Here is a 12923-nt window from a genome sequence, read left to right as displayed (position 1 = left end):
TGATCTCACAGCTGGTCCTGTTGTGAGGAGGAGACCTCCTGAAGTCCTTTCTAACCTCAATTGTTTGGTGATTCTATGGTATCAAATAGACAAGAAGACATGGACTGAGACAAGTGACTGGGATATCCACAGGGAAAGTATGCCTGCAAATAACTTATGCAAACCACAGCTCCTATCAATATGTAAAAGAACTCTGAGAAGCTTTCTGGTATCATCCCATGTCTGTATCTTCAGACCTGTGGTAGAATTTCTTAACTGCCTGACTTTCAAGCAGTTACCATTCACAGTTCTTGCCAAAATCTGACATACTCACATTCTATTTATTGCTTCATAAAGGACCAGACTGAGAAAAAGAAAATGACCCAAATTACTTGGAAATCTGGCCTCTCATTTAGGAGGAAAAATGAAGATGAGTTCTTTGAGAAGATGACCTTAAGGACTGACTTAGCAGGCTGCGACAATGCCTTTAAGTTTGAAGTTGTCTACAAGAGATGATTCATAGGATCTCCACACAAATCACTACCTCACACCTCAACCCACCCATGTGGGGTATGCAGAGGATCACCAGTGTAGACAATAGTGCACACTACGGCACAATACAAACCCAGAAGCACAGCTAAATGCATGAAATGGATATGGTAACATGGCTGCTTCAAACCAATCTGAGATGGATACCAGTGTCTGATGCATGCTGCTATACTGTTTTTTTTGGGGAGAAACTCATTGCAGCACCATGGGAACTAAAAACAAGTGGAAAACAGTATCAATTCAACAAACTATGTAAGAAATTAAGTCTCCTTCTCACAATTCTATTGAAAAGAAGTCTAATTATGTTGTCAACTATCTTGAACTGAAAAATCCCTCAAATTAACTTTACTGTACTTTTTCTCCATTGGTACTTCCAGATAGTGAGAACAAGGACTTTGTATAGGAAAAAATGACAATTTCCTTCTCCTTTCCTAGATTGTAAATAAACCACATCTATAACAACTGATAGTCTGGTCACCAGAGGAAATTATCCTTCTTTCTGCCATGCAGCATCAAAGAGGAGATATAAAGTAACAAATGGAGATGTGAGACAGGATTTTTGTCTGACTGAGTGGTGGAGGGCATATCCAGCAGAGGGAGAGCCAATCTGATGCCCAGACGGCGACTGTAAGGTTAGTTTGACAAAGCAGCAAATCACTGTCTTGACACCACCCCAGCAGTGTGCTCTAACTGCAGTTATATTCCAAGCACTGGCAACCTGGAGACCCTGCCAAGAAGGCTGAAATCTTTTCTCACCTTAGAGAGTATTATCTACAGTTAGAAATTCAGACAGTGTCCAGTGGAGGCTGGAATCAACCAGGCACGTAAAATAAATCCGCAGAGGATCCATTTGAAGGAGCAGAGACCCTGCTCAGTAACATATGGCACAAGGAGTCCTGGAACTGAGCAGTGAGCTGGGGTGACTTACCGAGAGGAAAGCGTGGACAATATCAGCCTTAATGGAGCTTAGTGGTTTGTCCTTAATGACCACAAAAATCTGTTCTTCTTTCTCCAAGTTGATGAAGTTACCGAACCAGGATTTTTTGGCAAGCCTGATGTGATGAAAAGAAAGAGATGGTTTAGAATATTGAGCACTATTTCTTACATACCCTCAACTAGAAAAAATATTAAAAAACACACAAGGAAGTTTTGGTAACACTCCAGATGTGATGCTATTACTAATAGTAAGTGGAAAACAGTGGCAGAGAACGTCCAGAAAAATATTTCACTTGCTAAAAACTGTTAAAATGACAGACCACACAGTGTTAGTCTGGCAGCATGTGTCACCAACAATGAAAAATCAGGAGCCATGGTAACTCTTTTGACTGAGCCAATATACCAATTAATACTGCATATATAAAGTGCATATAAGCCAGGGAACACATTTCTGGTTTGTGCCCGGGGATCTCGCCATTTCTTGTGACAATACGTGATTGCTGGTAACACAGGGATTTAAGTCCCTTTCCACCCAATTTCAACCCCTTTGGAGTTCCAGGACTTGGAAAGTTCCTTTTCTGAAGGTGTCCTGCTGGGCTGACAGTACGATCACAGGATCTTGCTTTTCAAAGCAAGCTGTGATCCTCCAATCTGTCAGTGAGTGAAAGCCACTCCTACACAGAGGGCCAGGACAAAGACGGTCCCGTTCATTAGCCCCATTCAGGTGTCTATATAACGAGTGAACTCTGGCTATCCTACAAAGGAATGAATTTTCAGTACTAGAAGAGAAGATATCAACACCATGCAAAACACAGTTCAGGCTTTCCACTGACAGCAGTCCAACTTCACAGTTCCTTTCAGCATCAGATGGTGGTTTCATCATAAAATTAAATTGTTCTGCTTTTTCACACTGATCGTATCTGCAAATGCTTGATTTTGCTTATTGTTTCACTATCTCAGTGCATTTTGCTGACACTCCCTTTTAAGTTAAACAGGCTAAAGGAAAAATGCAGAGACATGATTCTTATTGGGGGACGCTACCCAGAACTTGAAGGTAGCACCTCTGACAGGTGTGGTTTTGCGGAGGAGAGAAAATGATGTCAGCCATGAGATACAGCCAGAGAATTGCTGAACCAATCTAAACCCAGGGAAAATTCCACTGAAATCAGCCATATTCCAGTAGGGAAGAATTTAGCATGAAAATGTCAGAAATGAGAAGACCTGCCACCAAGAGACTGCCATTATTTTCCTCCACAGGATACTTTATAATGCCATGACAAGTCCACTTTGCAGTACGGCAAGCAATAGGCTTCCACTTGTTTTGGCGGGCATTCACCACTCCGTGGAAGAAGACAACCTCTCCAGACAAGGAGAGCCATCTGCAAAAAGGATTACTATACATCAGCTTTCCAGCAAAACAATAAACAGCTGGAGAGGGTTCTTGGTAGGTTCACTTTCCATGGCAAAAACTCAGACTGAGGCAGAATGAGGGCGGGCAGAGACTAGGAGAGAGAGGAGCAAGCTAGGAAACTAATCTGAAGTCTAGGCCGCCGGGATAGAGAACAGAGCTTGACCTCAGCAGCATCCACCAATTTGCACTCATTCCCCATTCCAGAGTGCTCCGTGAGTCACACAACTGCCATCTCACTGGCCATTTAATGCACACCGTAGCAAAGACCACAACTGGAAGACTGCTCGGTTGTGCAAATAATCATTTGCTTCTACCTACTGCAGGCAACCAAAAAGAAGAGTACAGAAAGATTCACTTGCAGTTTGGTAAACCAGTGCCCCCGACTCAATTAAAGTGGGCTGGAAAACTGTCACTCCCTAAAATATTCATAGGCAGCTGTAACTAAGCCAGTGAGCCAGAGATTAGCATAGGGAGCAGTGAAGAAAGGGCCTCTCATTTAAATGGGTCGTTAAGGAGCCAGGGTTAGAGTGTGAAAGGAAATTACATACTAATTAGCTCATGTGTCTCACACACACCATAACAACTCCGCAAGCCCCTGGAGAGCTGGGGCAATAGCTCCCTGCATGTAAAGGGTCTATGCTCATTAGTAAATTAGCACCTGGTTATCCATCTAAAACGGCTGGTTGTCTTAGGCTCCTATCATAATGCGAACCAGGGTTGGCTGTATGGACTCCAGGGGCCCAGCGTAAGTCACAGATGGAAGGTGGGCCTGGAAAAAGTGTGCATATTTAATTGCAGGTCTGCCATGTTAAAATATGGCTTTTCATTTTTGTATTTCCATTAATGGTTTTGTTGGCCCTTCATTTATAGGTCTCTTAACAAGCACAGGTTAAAGGGGCCCCAGCACACAGGGAGGTTTTCTCCTGTTCAGCTTGGAAACCTGGTCTTGAGTCTCCAGAGTCCAGCTGGGCTCTTTTCTTCGGCAAGGTTATCACCAGTAATACTGACTCTGAAAGATTCACTGATAGCCAGGGCTATGCTCCAGCTTGTAAATCACTGGAATTCACTCAATAATTTTGCTGCTGTCGCATAAGATGGAATAAATGCCAGTGGCCTCTCCTGTTTCTGCAAAGAACAGAATGAAGACATAGCACACATGCACTGGCTTTTCTCCCCGAAACTGGCAGGACTAACTGTGCTCATACACCCGGGCAATAGGCCCATCGAAGAAGAGGGGGCAGCTTTGGAGTCAAATGGCGCTCTCAGAGGGTATTACAGGCTACTAACTTGGGTTAAAATAGGTATGAATCAAGGACCCTCAGCACCCTGACTGAGGTGCCCTAGCATCTCACAAGATCAGGCTGTAAGCAGTAAAAAATGGACTTAAAATTCAGAGTCTTCTCTTGTTACGGCAAACCACCTAAGGGGGAGGGAGATAGGAGATATGTGTGGGAGGCTGGGTATGTAGATTACTCTAGGGAATCTAATCAGGTGTCCAGTTGATGAAAAAGCAAATAGATTAGCATAAAAATGGAGGCTGGTGCTTTATTACTTCACACTGAATTTCTCACTGCTATAATGTTCCTCTTCCTACTTTTGGAGTGTCTGACTACATCGCTTTCTGGAGACCCTCACTGTCTTCCCTACCTGTCCTGAGCACATGGAACTGTAACCTCCAGAGGTTTACCTGCTGGGCATAACTAACAGCATTTCTACGCAAGCAAATGGAGCTTTGCAGGTTTAAAGCAGCTGGAGCTATGTCTCTTTAAATGTCATCCCTAACACATTTTCTAGGACTTTTTCATATGAGAAAGAATAGCATTACCCAGACACGTCAGAATGTATTACCTAATCATCAGGTTTGCTAAATGAATGGCAGTCACTGCTGTACCAGAGCAAGGACATGTATTTATTGCTCAACCCATGAGGTCAATACAGCTCTTAATAAGGATATCCTATTTCTTACAGAAAGGAAGAAAATACGAGAAAAAATAAGATGTGGAAGTGGGCACTGAGCAACAAGACATCTATCGTTAAAATATAATCCAGTTCATTATTTTTTATGACTTTTATTATGTTTACTGCAGGGTGCAGTCCAATTGAACTCATTAATTTGGCAATTATACAGAAAAAGAAAAAAGGGCCTTAGGCTTTGACTTGCATCCAAACTGCCTCAAATGACAGGCACCACTTCTCTACACCAGCTTTTAAAGAGTGAGTGGGAAGCAGGGAAGGCAATAAATTAACAGAAAAACTTCCACCGACATACATGCATGAAGAGAAGAGGAGAAATTTAATTCTGAAGGTTTTCTGCTTTAATGGCCTTAAAAACATTTGAGATGAGAGTATCATACATTTCTTTGATTAGGATGCATTCACTTTATGAAAGTCTCTCATGCCTCTCTATGAGGAAATGGTCTAAGGTGTTGAAAACACAATTTATTCTATTTTTTCTTCCCGGATTTCTTTTACTAATCTTTACCATTCCCTACTTTTCCCTCTCCTGAAGTCTTTGTTCCTCTCCATTCTGCAGCATTAGACATAGAGTGCTCATCTTATACTAGATAAATGCCAGGTCTGGGAAAAGTTGTTAAGGCAATACCATTGTCATCAATTACAAAACTTTGGGCCCAAAATCTCCATCTACGACTCATGAATATTTCACACAAGTATCTTGACAAAAGGCCAAATTGCCTTGGTTGGCAGGGTAAGTCTATGGGCATTGGGTGCACAAACACAAGCTGTGAAAATAAAAAGCAATAATTTGGCATCTGTTGCATATATCAGGAAGTGTTTGGAGCAGCACTCTCTGGCAGGGACTTCCAAACCTGCCATGCAATGACGCACATTTGTGCAGTGAAATGGTTGAAATGTACACTGACTTTTAGGAACGAGTCTGGTGAATATGAAACAGCTTCTGCATGTCCCAGTGCTGCTGCCTTGAATTAACACTGCGTTTACTATCGCAGCCAAAGACTCCTCTGAATTATCTTAGCAAAAGCTTCTGCATGTTATCCTGAGGATGCAAACTCTCCTGTACTAAGAGGAAGACTTTTTAGTGCACAGTTAGTGCCAGTATAAGCCACTGATTAACCTCTCCGCTCCCCAAGAGTGATCTGCTTGACAACCAAATGAAAGAAGAGAGAAGGACCATGTTATAAACTTAGTAAATTCAGCAAGCCAGGAGAAAATTAGGTGGTTACTGGGAGACTGTTTCATCACCTGTTGACCCCACTGCTATTACTAGACTTTATCCAGGGTCTTCAGCAGAAGAACCATTTCACATCTCTATCCCACTCACAGGATAACAGGTTACAGTCAGATACTGATCCAGAACAGGAATATGTCAGCCTATGACATGCAGGCAAGAAAATGACATCGGTATGTGGTGGAAAAAAAGTAGTGTACAGGCAAATTACTCACTCTGGGGATGATTCCGGGGTTAAATTAGACATCTCCTCTGGTGTAGGTACTGCCCGTGCGCACACAGCCGAAGAGAGGGAGGGAGAAAAGAAATTGATGATTCAGTACACCTTCTATTTTCTGCTTCTATACCAATGAAACAGTTCGGGCATTACACCCCCTTGCATTTGCCCACTGCCTCTGCAGACTAGTTCTGACATTTGAACATTGGTCATGTGTCTCTAGGTCACTGTATCTAATCAAGTGCTGCATTTCAAGGCTCACCCTACCCTTCTGTAAATCATTATGTAACCTTGCAGTGGCTTCAACAGTTTCTGGTTCACACCCAAACACTGTGCCAATTTGATTGCTTTACAATTAATTGCTTCGAAGCCCAGCTGGATTCAGCTCAGTCACTGCTGCAGTTCTCTGCAGCTCTCTGACCATCTCAGAGACAATGTCCTTGACCATGAGAGTTCAAAATCTAACTCCTCCATGGATGTAATTCCCCTTTCCCGTGGGATCACATCCCAGTACCCTGTAAAACCACTGGGTGTTGGGATGGCTGCTGGTGACATCTGAGGATAATGCACGTGACTCTGGGTGCCATGTGCCTGAATGCAAAAAAGCCACCCCGAACTTAATGAAGAAAATTTTTCATGTCTCAACACTCTAGAGGCGCTGAAAACTGTAACAGACCAGCAGATATGAAACCACTGATTGCATTAAGGAGATTTTTACACCAATTAGCAAAGGTGGTAAAACAAGCATTAACCAAGTTCAAACAAGCTGTGCTTCAGAAGGACAATTTCAGCCTATTGCCACTGGCTATCCTTTTTTGGCAGAAGGCTCAGCCTGTGACTGTGGAGAGGCAGCCGAGTACAGCCATAGGGGAAATGGCAGAGTTCTAGATTTGCCAACAAAACGAGTAGAGAAGCTGAAGATAAAATCTTGTGTTCTAAGAGCCACAACAGGGAGAGTAAGAGCTGTGTGGCTAGAGTGTGAAGAGGGCTCAGGAGCTGTTGTTGGAGCAGGGGCAGAGGCATGACAGAACCTGCTCACACGTGCCTTGGGTTAGGGCTGGCTGATGACATCGTGCTCATTCTCAATACCAATATTCAGTCCTCAGTACGTGAAACTTCCAGAGCCACGGAGAGATATCAACCAGCTGCTGAATGTCTGCCCCAACCAGAACCATCCTGTACGTTTGGGCGAGCACTCACCTTGCAATTTCCGGCGATGGAAGCGAGGAGACCCCAGGAAACTATTCTTGATTGAGTTGAGCCGTGTCCTCCATGGCATTCCTCCAATGCTGGGGCTGGATGGTGGTGTTGGGTTGGGTGTGCCTGCTGGGCTCTCCTTTGGCGTATGGACAGGTGTCCCCTTGGGGGTAGGGAGGGGACTTCCCCTTGGAGAGGGGTGAGGGGTGACCTGTATGATGGGGATAGATTTGGTGCTTGGGTCAGTACTAGAAGGGAGCAATCTAACAGGAGACATAGGGTTGGTCTGCACTTTAGGAACGGCCAGCTGTGGGTTAAAGCCGGCAGCGGGCGAGCGGCCCTGAGCATTCTGCACAGGGTTGTTCTGGGAAGAGGGGGCGCTGGTATTGCTGGTGGGGAGTGGGTTGGATTTAGTAGACTGGAGTGGTTTTTCGGCCAATTTGCTCTTGGATGGCAAAGTCTGCGTCTTTGGGTTGGGCTGAAGTGCTGGCTTTGGTTGGAGTACATGTCCAGGCCTGGAGGCGTTCCTACAAGCATCAGGGTCCAAGGAGACTTGGGGTCGGGGAGAGAAAGGGAGGTCGGAGGTCTGAGGGGGGATGAAGAACTTTCTGATAGGCTACGAGACAGACGCAGAGTGTCCATGCACATCAAAAACAGTGAAATACGCATAGAGCGGGCGAGCAGGGAAAGGAAAGTCAGAATAAAATCCATCCGAGTCACAAAGATGCACCATGTCACAAGGAGACACAAGAGATGGAGGTGAAGGGGTAGTGGGGGGGGAGGGATATTGCAAAGAAACGAAAACGAACAAACAAACAAAAAACAAAAAAAAAGACATGCAGTTAGCTGGGAACACAGCATAATCAACAACAGCAGCAGCGGCAGCAGCAAGAACAACAGTGTCATAACAGGCTTCATCATATTAACCAACCACGTGTCAGCAAAGGAAAACAACAGAAAGAAAATTAAAACAAAGGAAAAGTAAAACAAAACAAAACCAAAAAAAAAAAAAAAAAAGAAAGTAACCAAGAAAAAAGAAGAGAGAAATGCCATCTCTCTGGGATTGTTCTGATTGCCCTGCAGTGAGAGAAGCACGATGCTGTAGGGAGGTGAGGAAGGGGAAGAAGAACCACTCAAGCCACAGACAAATTGAGATGTGCCAAGAATGGGACCACCTCTTTCAGCTCCAAGTGCCCATATGCAAACCCAGCAGAGAGATGAAACTCAAAACAGGTGTGTGATACACACAGAGTGGTAGGCGATACACACAGGTTACTGCACACACCAGTCAGAACCTCTTTCCTTCCTCTTTACCCCTGACTCTGGCTAACGCACACCCCGGTTGCAGCCACTCGTTGCAGAAAAAGGGGGAGAGGGAGGGTGATGCCACGTGAGCATCCCCTCCCCTCCCCTGGCCCGGAAGGTTAAACCACTCAGCATTCACTCGGAGGCTCCAGAGCACACACCACCATGAGAAAAACAGGAACTCAGGTTGGTGTTTGGTTTGTCAACAGCTACGGCAAAAGCTTCAGAGAGGCCTGGCAAATCTGTTTATCCGGGAAGAGATGATACTTCCCATCAGACTTGATGCTTCTCCTGCAACATCCCTCATCGCATCGAAGGTCAGCTTGAGAATGGGAATTTCTGTCATAACGTCACAGCAGTATTTGCCATTAAGTCCCAATTCTATGGAGGGGGTGGGGTGAGCCATTGTTTTGTAAGACACAGTTTAAAAAGAAAAAGGCAACCAAAGTTCATAATCCGTCACTGAGTTATCAAAATGGGATTATGATTTTTTTTTTTTTCCCCCAAACAAGAACATTTACACATGTTAAAGGCATTTTAGGAAACAATTCATATGTCAACAACAAACAGCAATACACAGACTTAGGAGGATAGAAGCCTTTTAAAGGGATATTAGCAAGCTAAAAATCACATTTAAAACAAAACAAATGTCCTTACAAAACATTGCTGTTAATACTTTAGATTTCAAATATTGGCAGAATTGTAAAAATAGAAATCACTACTCAAGAACTTTAGCTTTGGTCTGCACTCTGATTTTGATGTCTATAAATTAGTACCTATTATGAATTACTGATCACCATATTATCATCATCATCATCATCATCACCATCATCATCCATTCTTAACACCCAAAAGCTCTAATCAAGCACTGTCCAGATATATCTCATACACGTAACCATGCCTCAAATCTCAGTCCCAGGTAAGCACACTCACTGGTGAGTTTACTTTCTGGGTTCGATGGATTTGCACGGTGTTGCCATATTTAAAAAACGCAGACATGTATTTAAGACTTAATTCCTAAAATTGTTTGCATGAAAGTTTTGTAATTACTTTAAAGAAATTAGGGTTAGGCCACCAAAATGAAAAGAAAATCACTACATCAAGACATCTGTATTAAGTTAAAACTGAAGTCTGCCATGTTGGTAAATTCTAATCCCCAGTGAGAAAGGAAGGGGAAAAGATGAGGAAAGTGGCTCATTTATGGAAGTCACTATTGGCATCTGAGTATTAACCATTTGCAAATTACACCAATGGATAGAAGCCAAAGACAGTTGTTTCCAAATGTTTCCTTGCAATTTTTGTATCTTCCGTGTTTGAGAAAAAAAATTGAAAGCAATAAAGTCAAATTCAGCTGCCACTTAAGGCATTAAGAATCTGAAGGTGCACCCTTAATTACCACATTTTTAATAATTTAATCAAGATTAGGTCTATAGTTCAGCTGGTGCAACGGGGAACACCACTAGCAAGTTCTTGTGAGATTTAAGAACACTCAGTAGCTGCTGAATTCAGTTCTTCATAGAACTGAACCTAAGAAGCGCGTATAGTGAAATCTGTATTTGCTTTTTAAAGTATGTTCCCTTTCAATAATCTAAGGTGCTATTAGAAGCATAAGTAAAGACATTTTAAAAATATTATTTTTATTCCAACATTTCCTTTTAAGCCTCAAATTTGACCTGCCTTAATATCGTTACGATCTGCTGAAAATGCCATCTGGTTGATAAATTCCTCTGAAGACTATTTAATCAACTGCCTATTAAGTAATAATGGTAAGATACAGCAACTACGGAACAGATCTTGTCATCCTTATTCTTTGATGTAGCCCTACTGAGATGTCAGAAATTGATCCCGAGAGATCAATTAATGAGATCAGGATTTAGGTTTGCTGCACTGGATGCTTATTTTATGCACAAAACTGTTTCCATGTTCTTTTTTCGGTACATTTTGCAGTGGCATAGGAGTTCTCAGACCTCTGCTTCATTCCCTGACACCCCGGAGTCCCAGTGCAGAAACAAGGCAATGGATCATTACTGGTTCCTGGCACATTAAAGATGAAGAGGAGACCACAAACATGTTTATGCTAGTTGCAAAACGCAAGGATAAGAATAGGATAAGAATTCTGGATAGGAACCCAGAATATGATTCAGAAAATAGTTCAAGCAAGCAAGGAGTTGGAAGCTTTACTAGCCTGTAAACTTACACCCGACAGTCTTTATGGATAAGAATTACATAAAGTGATACTGGGCAATTAGAATTTTAAATACTTGGAATACTGATGTTATCTTCATAAACCTAAGAGTAGATCCATAGGGGTATCCATACCCTAAGACATAGAACATATCCATTTCCCATGGGGGATGGCACCTTCTCATGAAGTCATGAAACATATGTAGAAATCCTCCAAAGGCACTGGGCCAGCCAATTAGGCAACATGGATTGTCACAGCCCTATAGACTTCTCAATGAGGTCTGGGCTTTTGTAAGGACTGCAGTTTTAAAGTGACTAAGCTGACCTTGTCAGCACTAGGAATACTCACTCTTATCCCTAAAGAAGCTACCAGGGAGTGGGAGGCCTCTGTCATTGCACTTAGAAATTGTCATAACTTTGCAACAGACGTATTATCAAGCGTGTTTTGTACTAGTTCAGTATCAGTTGAGTATTACTATTTAGTTGACTCTATACTGAATAAGGATATATGAATGTACCTTAATTATAGTGGCTTGAGTGTTCTTTTCTCAGCTTAGTCAACTTACTTTCCTTTTGAATTTGCTAGCCCTCAAATTTGTATAATCTGTTTTCTCTGACTTTCTAATACAAGCTATTCTGAGGTAAACAGAATCAAGTCAGTTGTAACCGGCATGGTTTGGTGTTCTGCTGTGACCTGACTGAAAGTAGCTGTGAAATGGTTCCCGACGTGTGGTCTGAAACCACGCTGCATACAGGCCTGCTGGATATGGCAGTGTTTAGTCTTTGCAACGTTATTCTCTGTGCTTACGGGACTGAAAAAGGGCAGGGGCACCGTGAGATCCCTGCTAACAGTGCAAGGGAACATGTATGCGAAATTCTCTGCTTGCATTTGTAAATAATGTTTCCCTCACCACCCATGAAAATTTACAAGCTGCCAAAGGAAAAACAAAACATCCCAGCGAAGAGCCACAGCTCTGCAGCAACAGATGTCGAAAAGCATCAAGCATGTGTGAGTGAATTGGATCAACAGATCCTGAAGCAGCACCACTTACCCTTGGACTGCTGAGAGGACTGGTGGAGAGCCCAGATGATGCTCCGCTGATTGACCGAGACCTGAATGGACACAATAAGGAAAACAGCTCTCAGAAAACTTGGACAAGTGATAACCCTGAACACCAGCCACCACAGGCACAGGCATGAAGTGAGGAGGAGGAGGAGGGAGGTTGTCACTGGAAAAGCATATGACTCTTTCCTTTCACTACTGTCACATTTTTTCAGTTGTCCCACCCTCAAAACAGAGAAATGCTGTTGCTCAGGGAGGAGACTATCGTCTCTTTTCATTAAGGGAGTTGCTACCTTCTTTTTGGCCATCAAGCACACGAAAGCTACGTCTGACCTGTGCAAGCTGAACTGCTGAATTCAAAAAGGACTGTCAAGACCTTCATGTTGGTGCTGAGAATTCTCTTCTGCGCAGTGCTGGTGGACACAGAATGAGACGTTCTCTGTCACAAGCAACATGGAAAAGCACCGTGTGTACAAGGCACAAAGGTAGGGGATACTTCCAGGGATTAAGAAAAAAGCCAAGGCTCCGTGACCCAGGCACACCATCATTTCCCATGTGATGACTTCTCAATGAAATCAAAGCTCACATTGGCTTAACCCCCTTCCAGCTTCTCACTGATGGATTTCACATCTCTGCTCTCCAGTAAGATTTCCTGCTGCTGCATTAAACAAGCCAGGCCTTCCCTATGGATAACGAGTTCTGTTGCTGATGACTCTACTAATAGCAAGATAAGAGCGCAGATGTCCTCAAAAAGTGGCCAGTCAAGGGAGAATAAACTGTCCTTCTATTTGCTGACAAGGCCACCTATACAGTAATGCTCCTGTGCTCTCCAGCAAAGGCCACCTATGGAAAAGTGTCAGCTGTAGACAATAAA

The 12923-nt window shown here is 43.2% G+C and overlaps 1 protein-coding gene across 21 annotated transcripts in view; it reads right to left on the bottom strand.

Annotated features, from left to right (window-relative positions):
• Nucleotides 1–12923, bottom strand: part of BRSK2 (BR serine/threonine kinase 2) — a 317500-nt gene that overhangs the window by 23032 nt on the left and 281545 nt on the right. For 15 of the 21 annotated variants that reach the window (XM_032984942.2, XM_032984944.2, XM_032984946.2 and 12 more), the window contains 4 exons: nucleotides 12039–12099; nucleotides 7501–8113; nucleotides 6299–6347; nucleotides 1457–1580 (listed from right to left, as the gene is read on the bottom strand). In XM_032984942.2, the coding sequence (XP_032840833.2) occupies nucleotides 1457–1580; nucleotides 6299–6347; nucleotides 7501–8113; nucleotides 12039–12099 (847 nt within the window). The remainder of the gene's footprint in view (nucleotides 1–1456; nucleotides 1581–6298; nucleotides 6348–7500; nucleotides 8114–12038; nucleotides 12100–12923) is intronic. The other 6 variants (XM_032984956.2, XM_032984957.2, XM_032984959.2 and 3 more) reach the window with 1 other exon arrangement.

This window comes from Tyto alba, unplaced genomic scaffold (assembly GCF_018691265.1).
Source record: "Tyto alba isolate M040663 unplaced genomic scaffold, T.alba_DEE_v4.0 Super-Scaffold_8, whole genome shotgun sequence".
Classification (NCBI taxonomy): Eukaryota; Metazoa; Chordata; class Aves; order Strigiformes; family Tytonidae; genus Tyto; species Tyto alba.
Note: the sequence above shows the minus strand (reverse complement) of the source record. Positions and strands in the feature narration are given on the sequence as shown.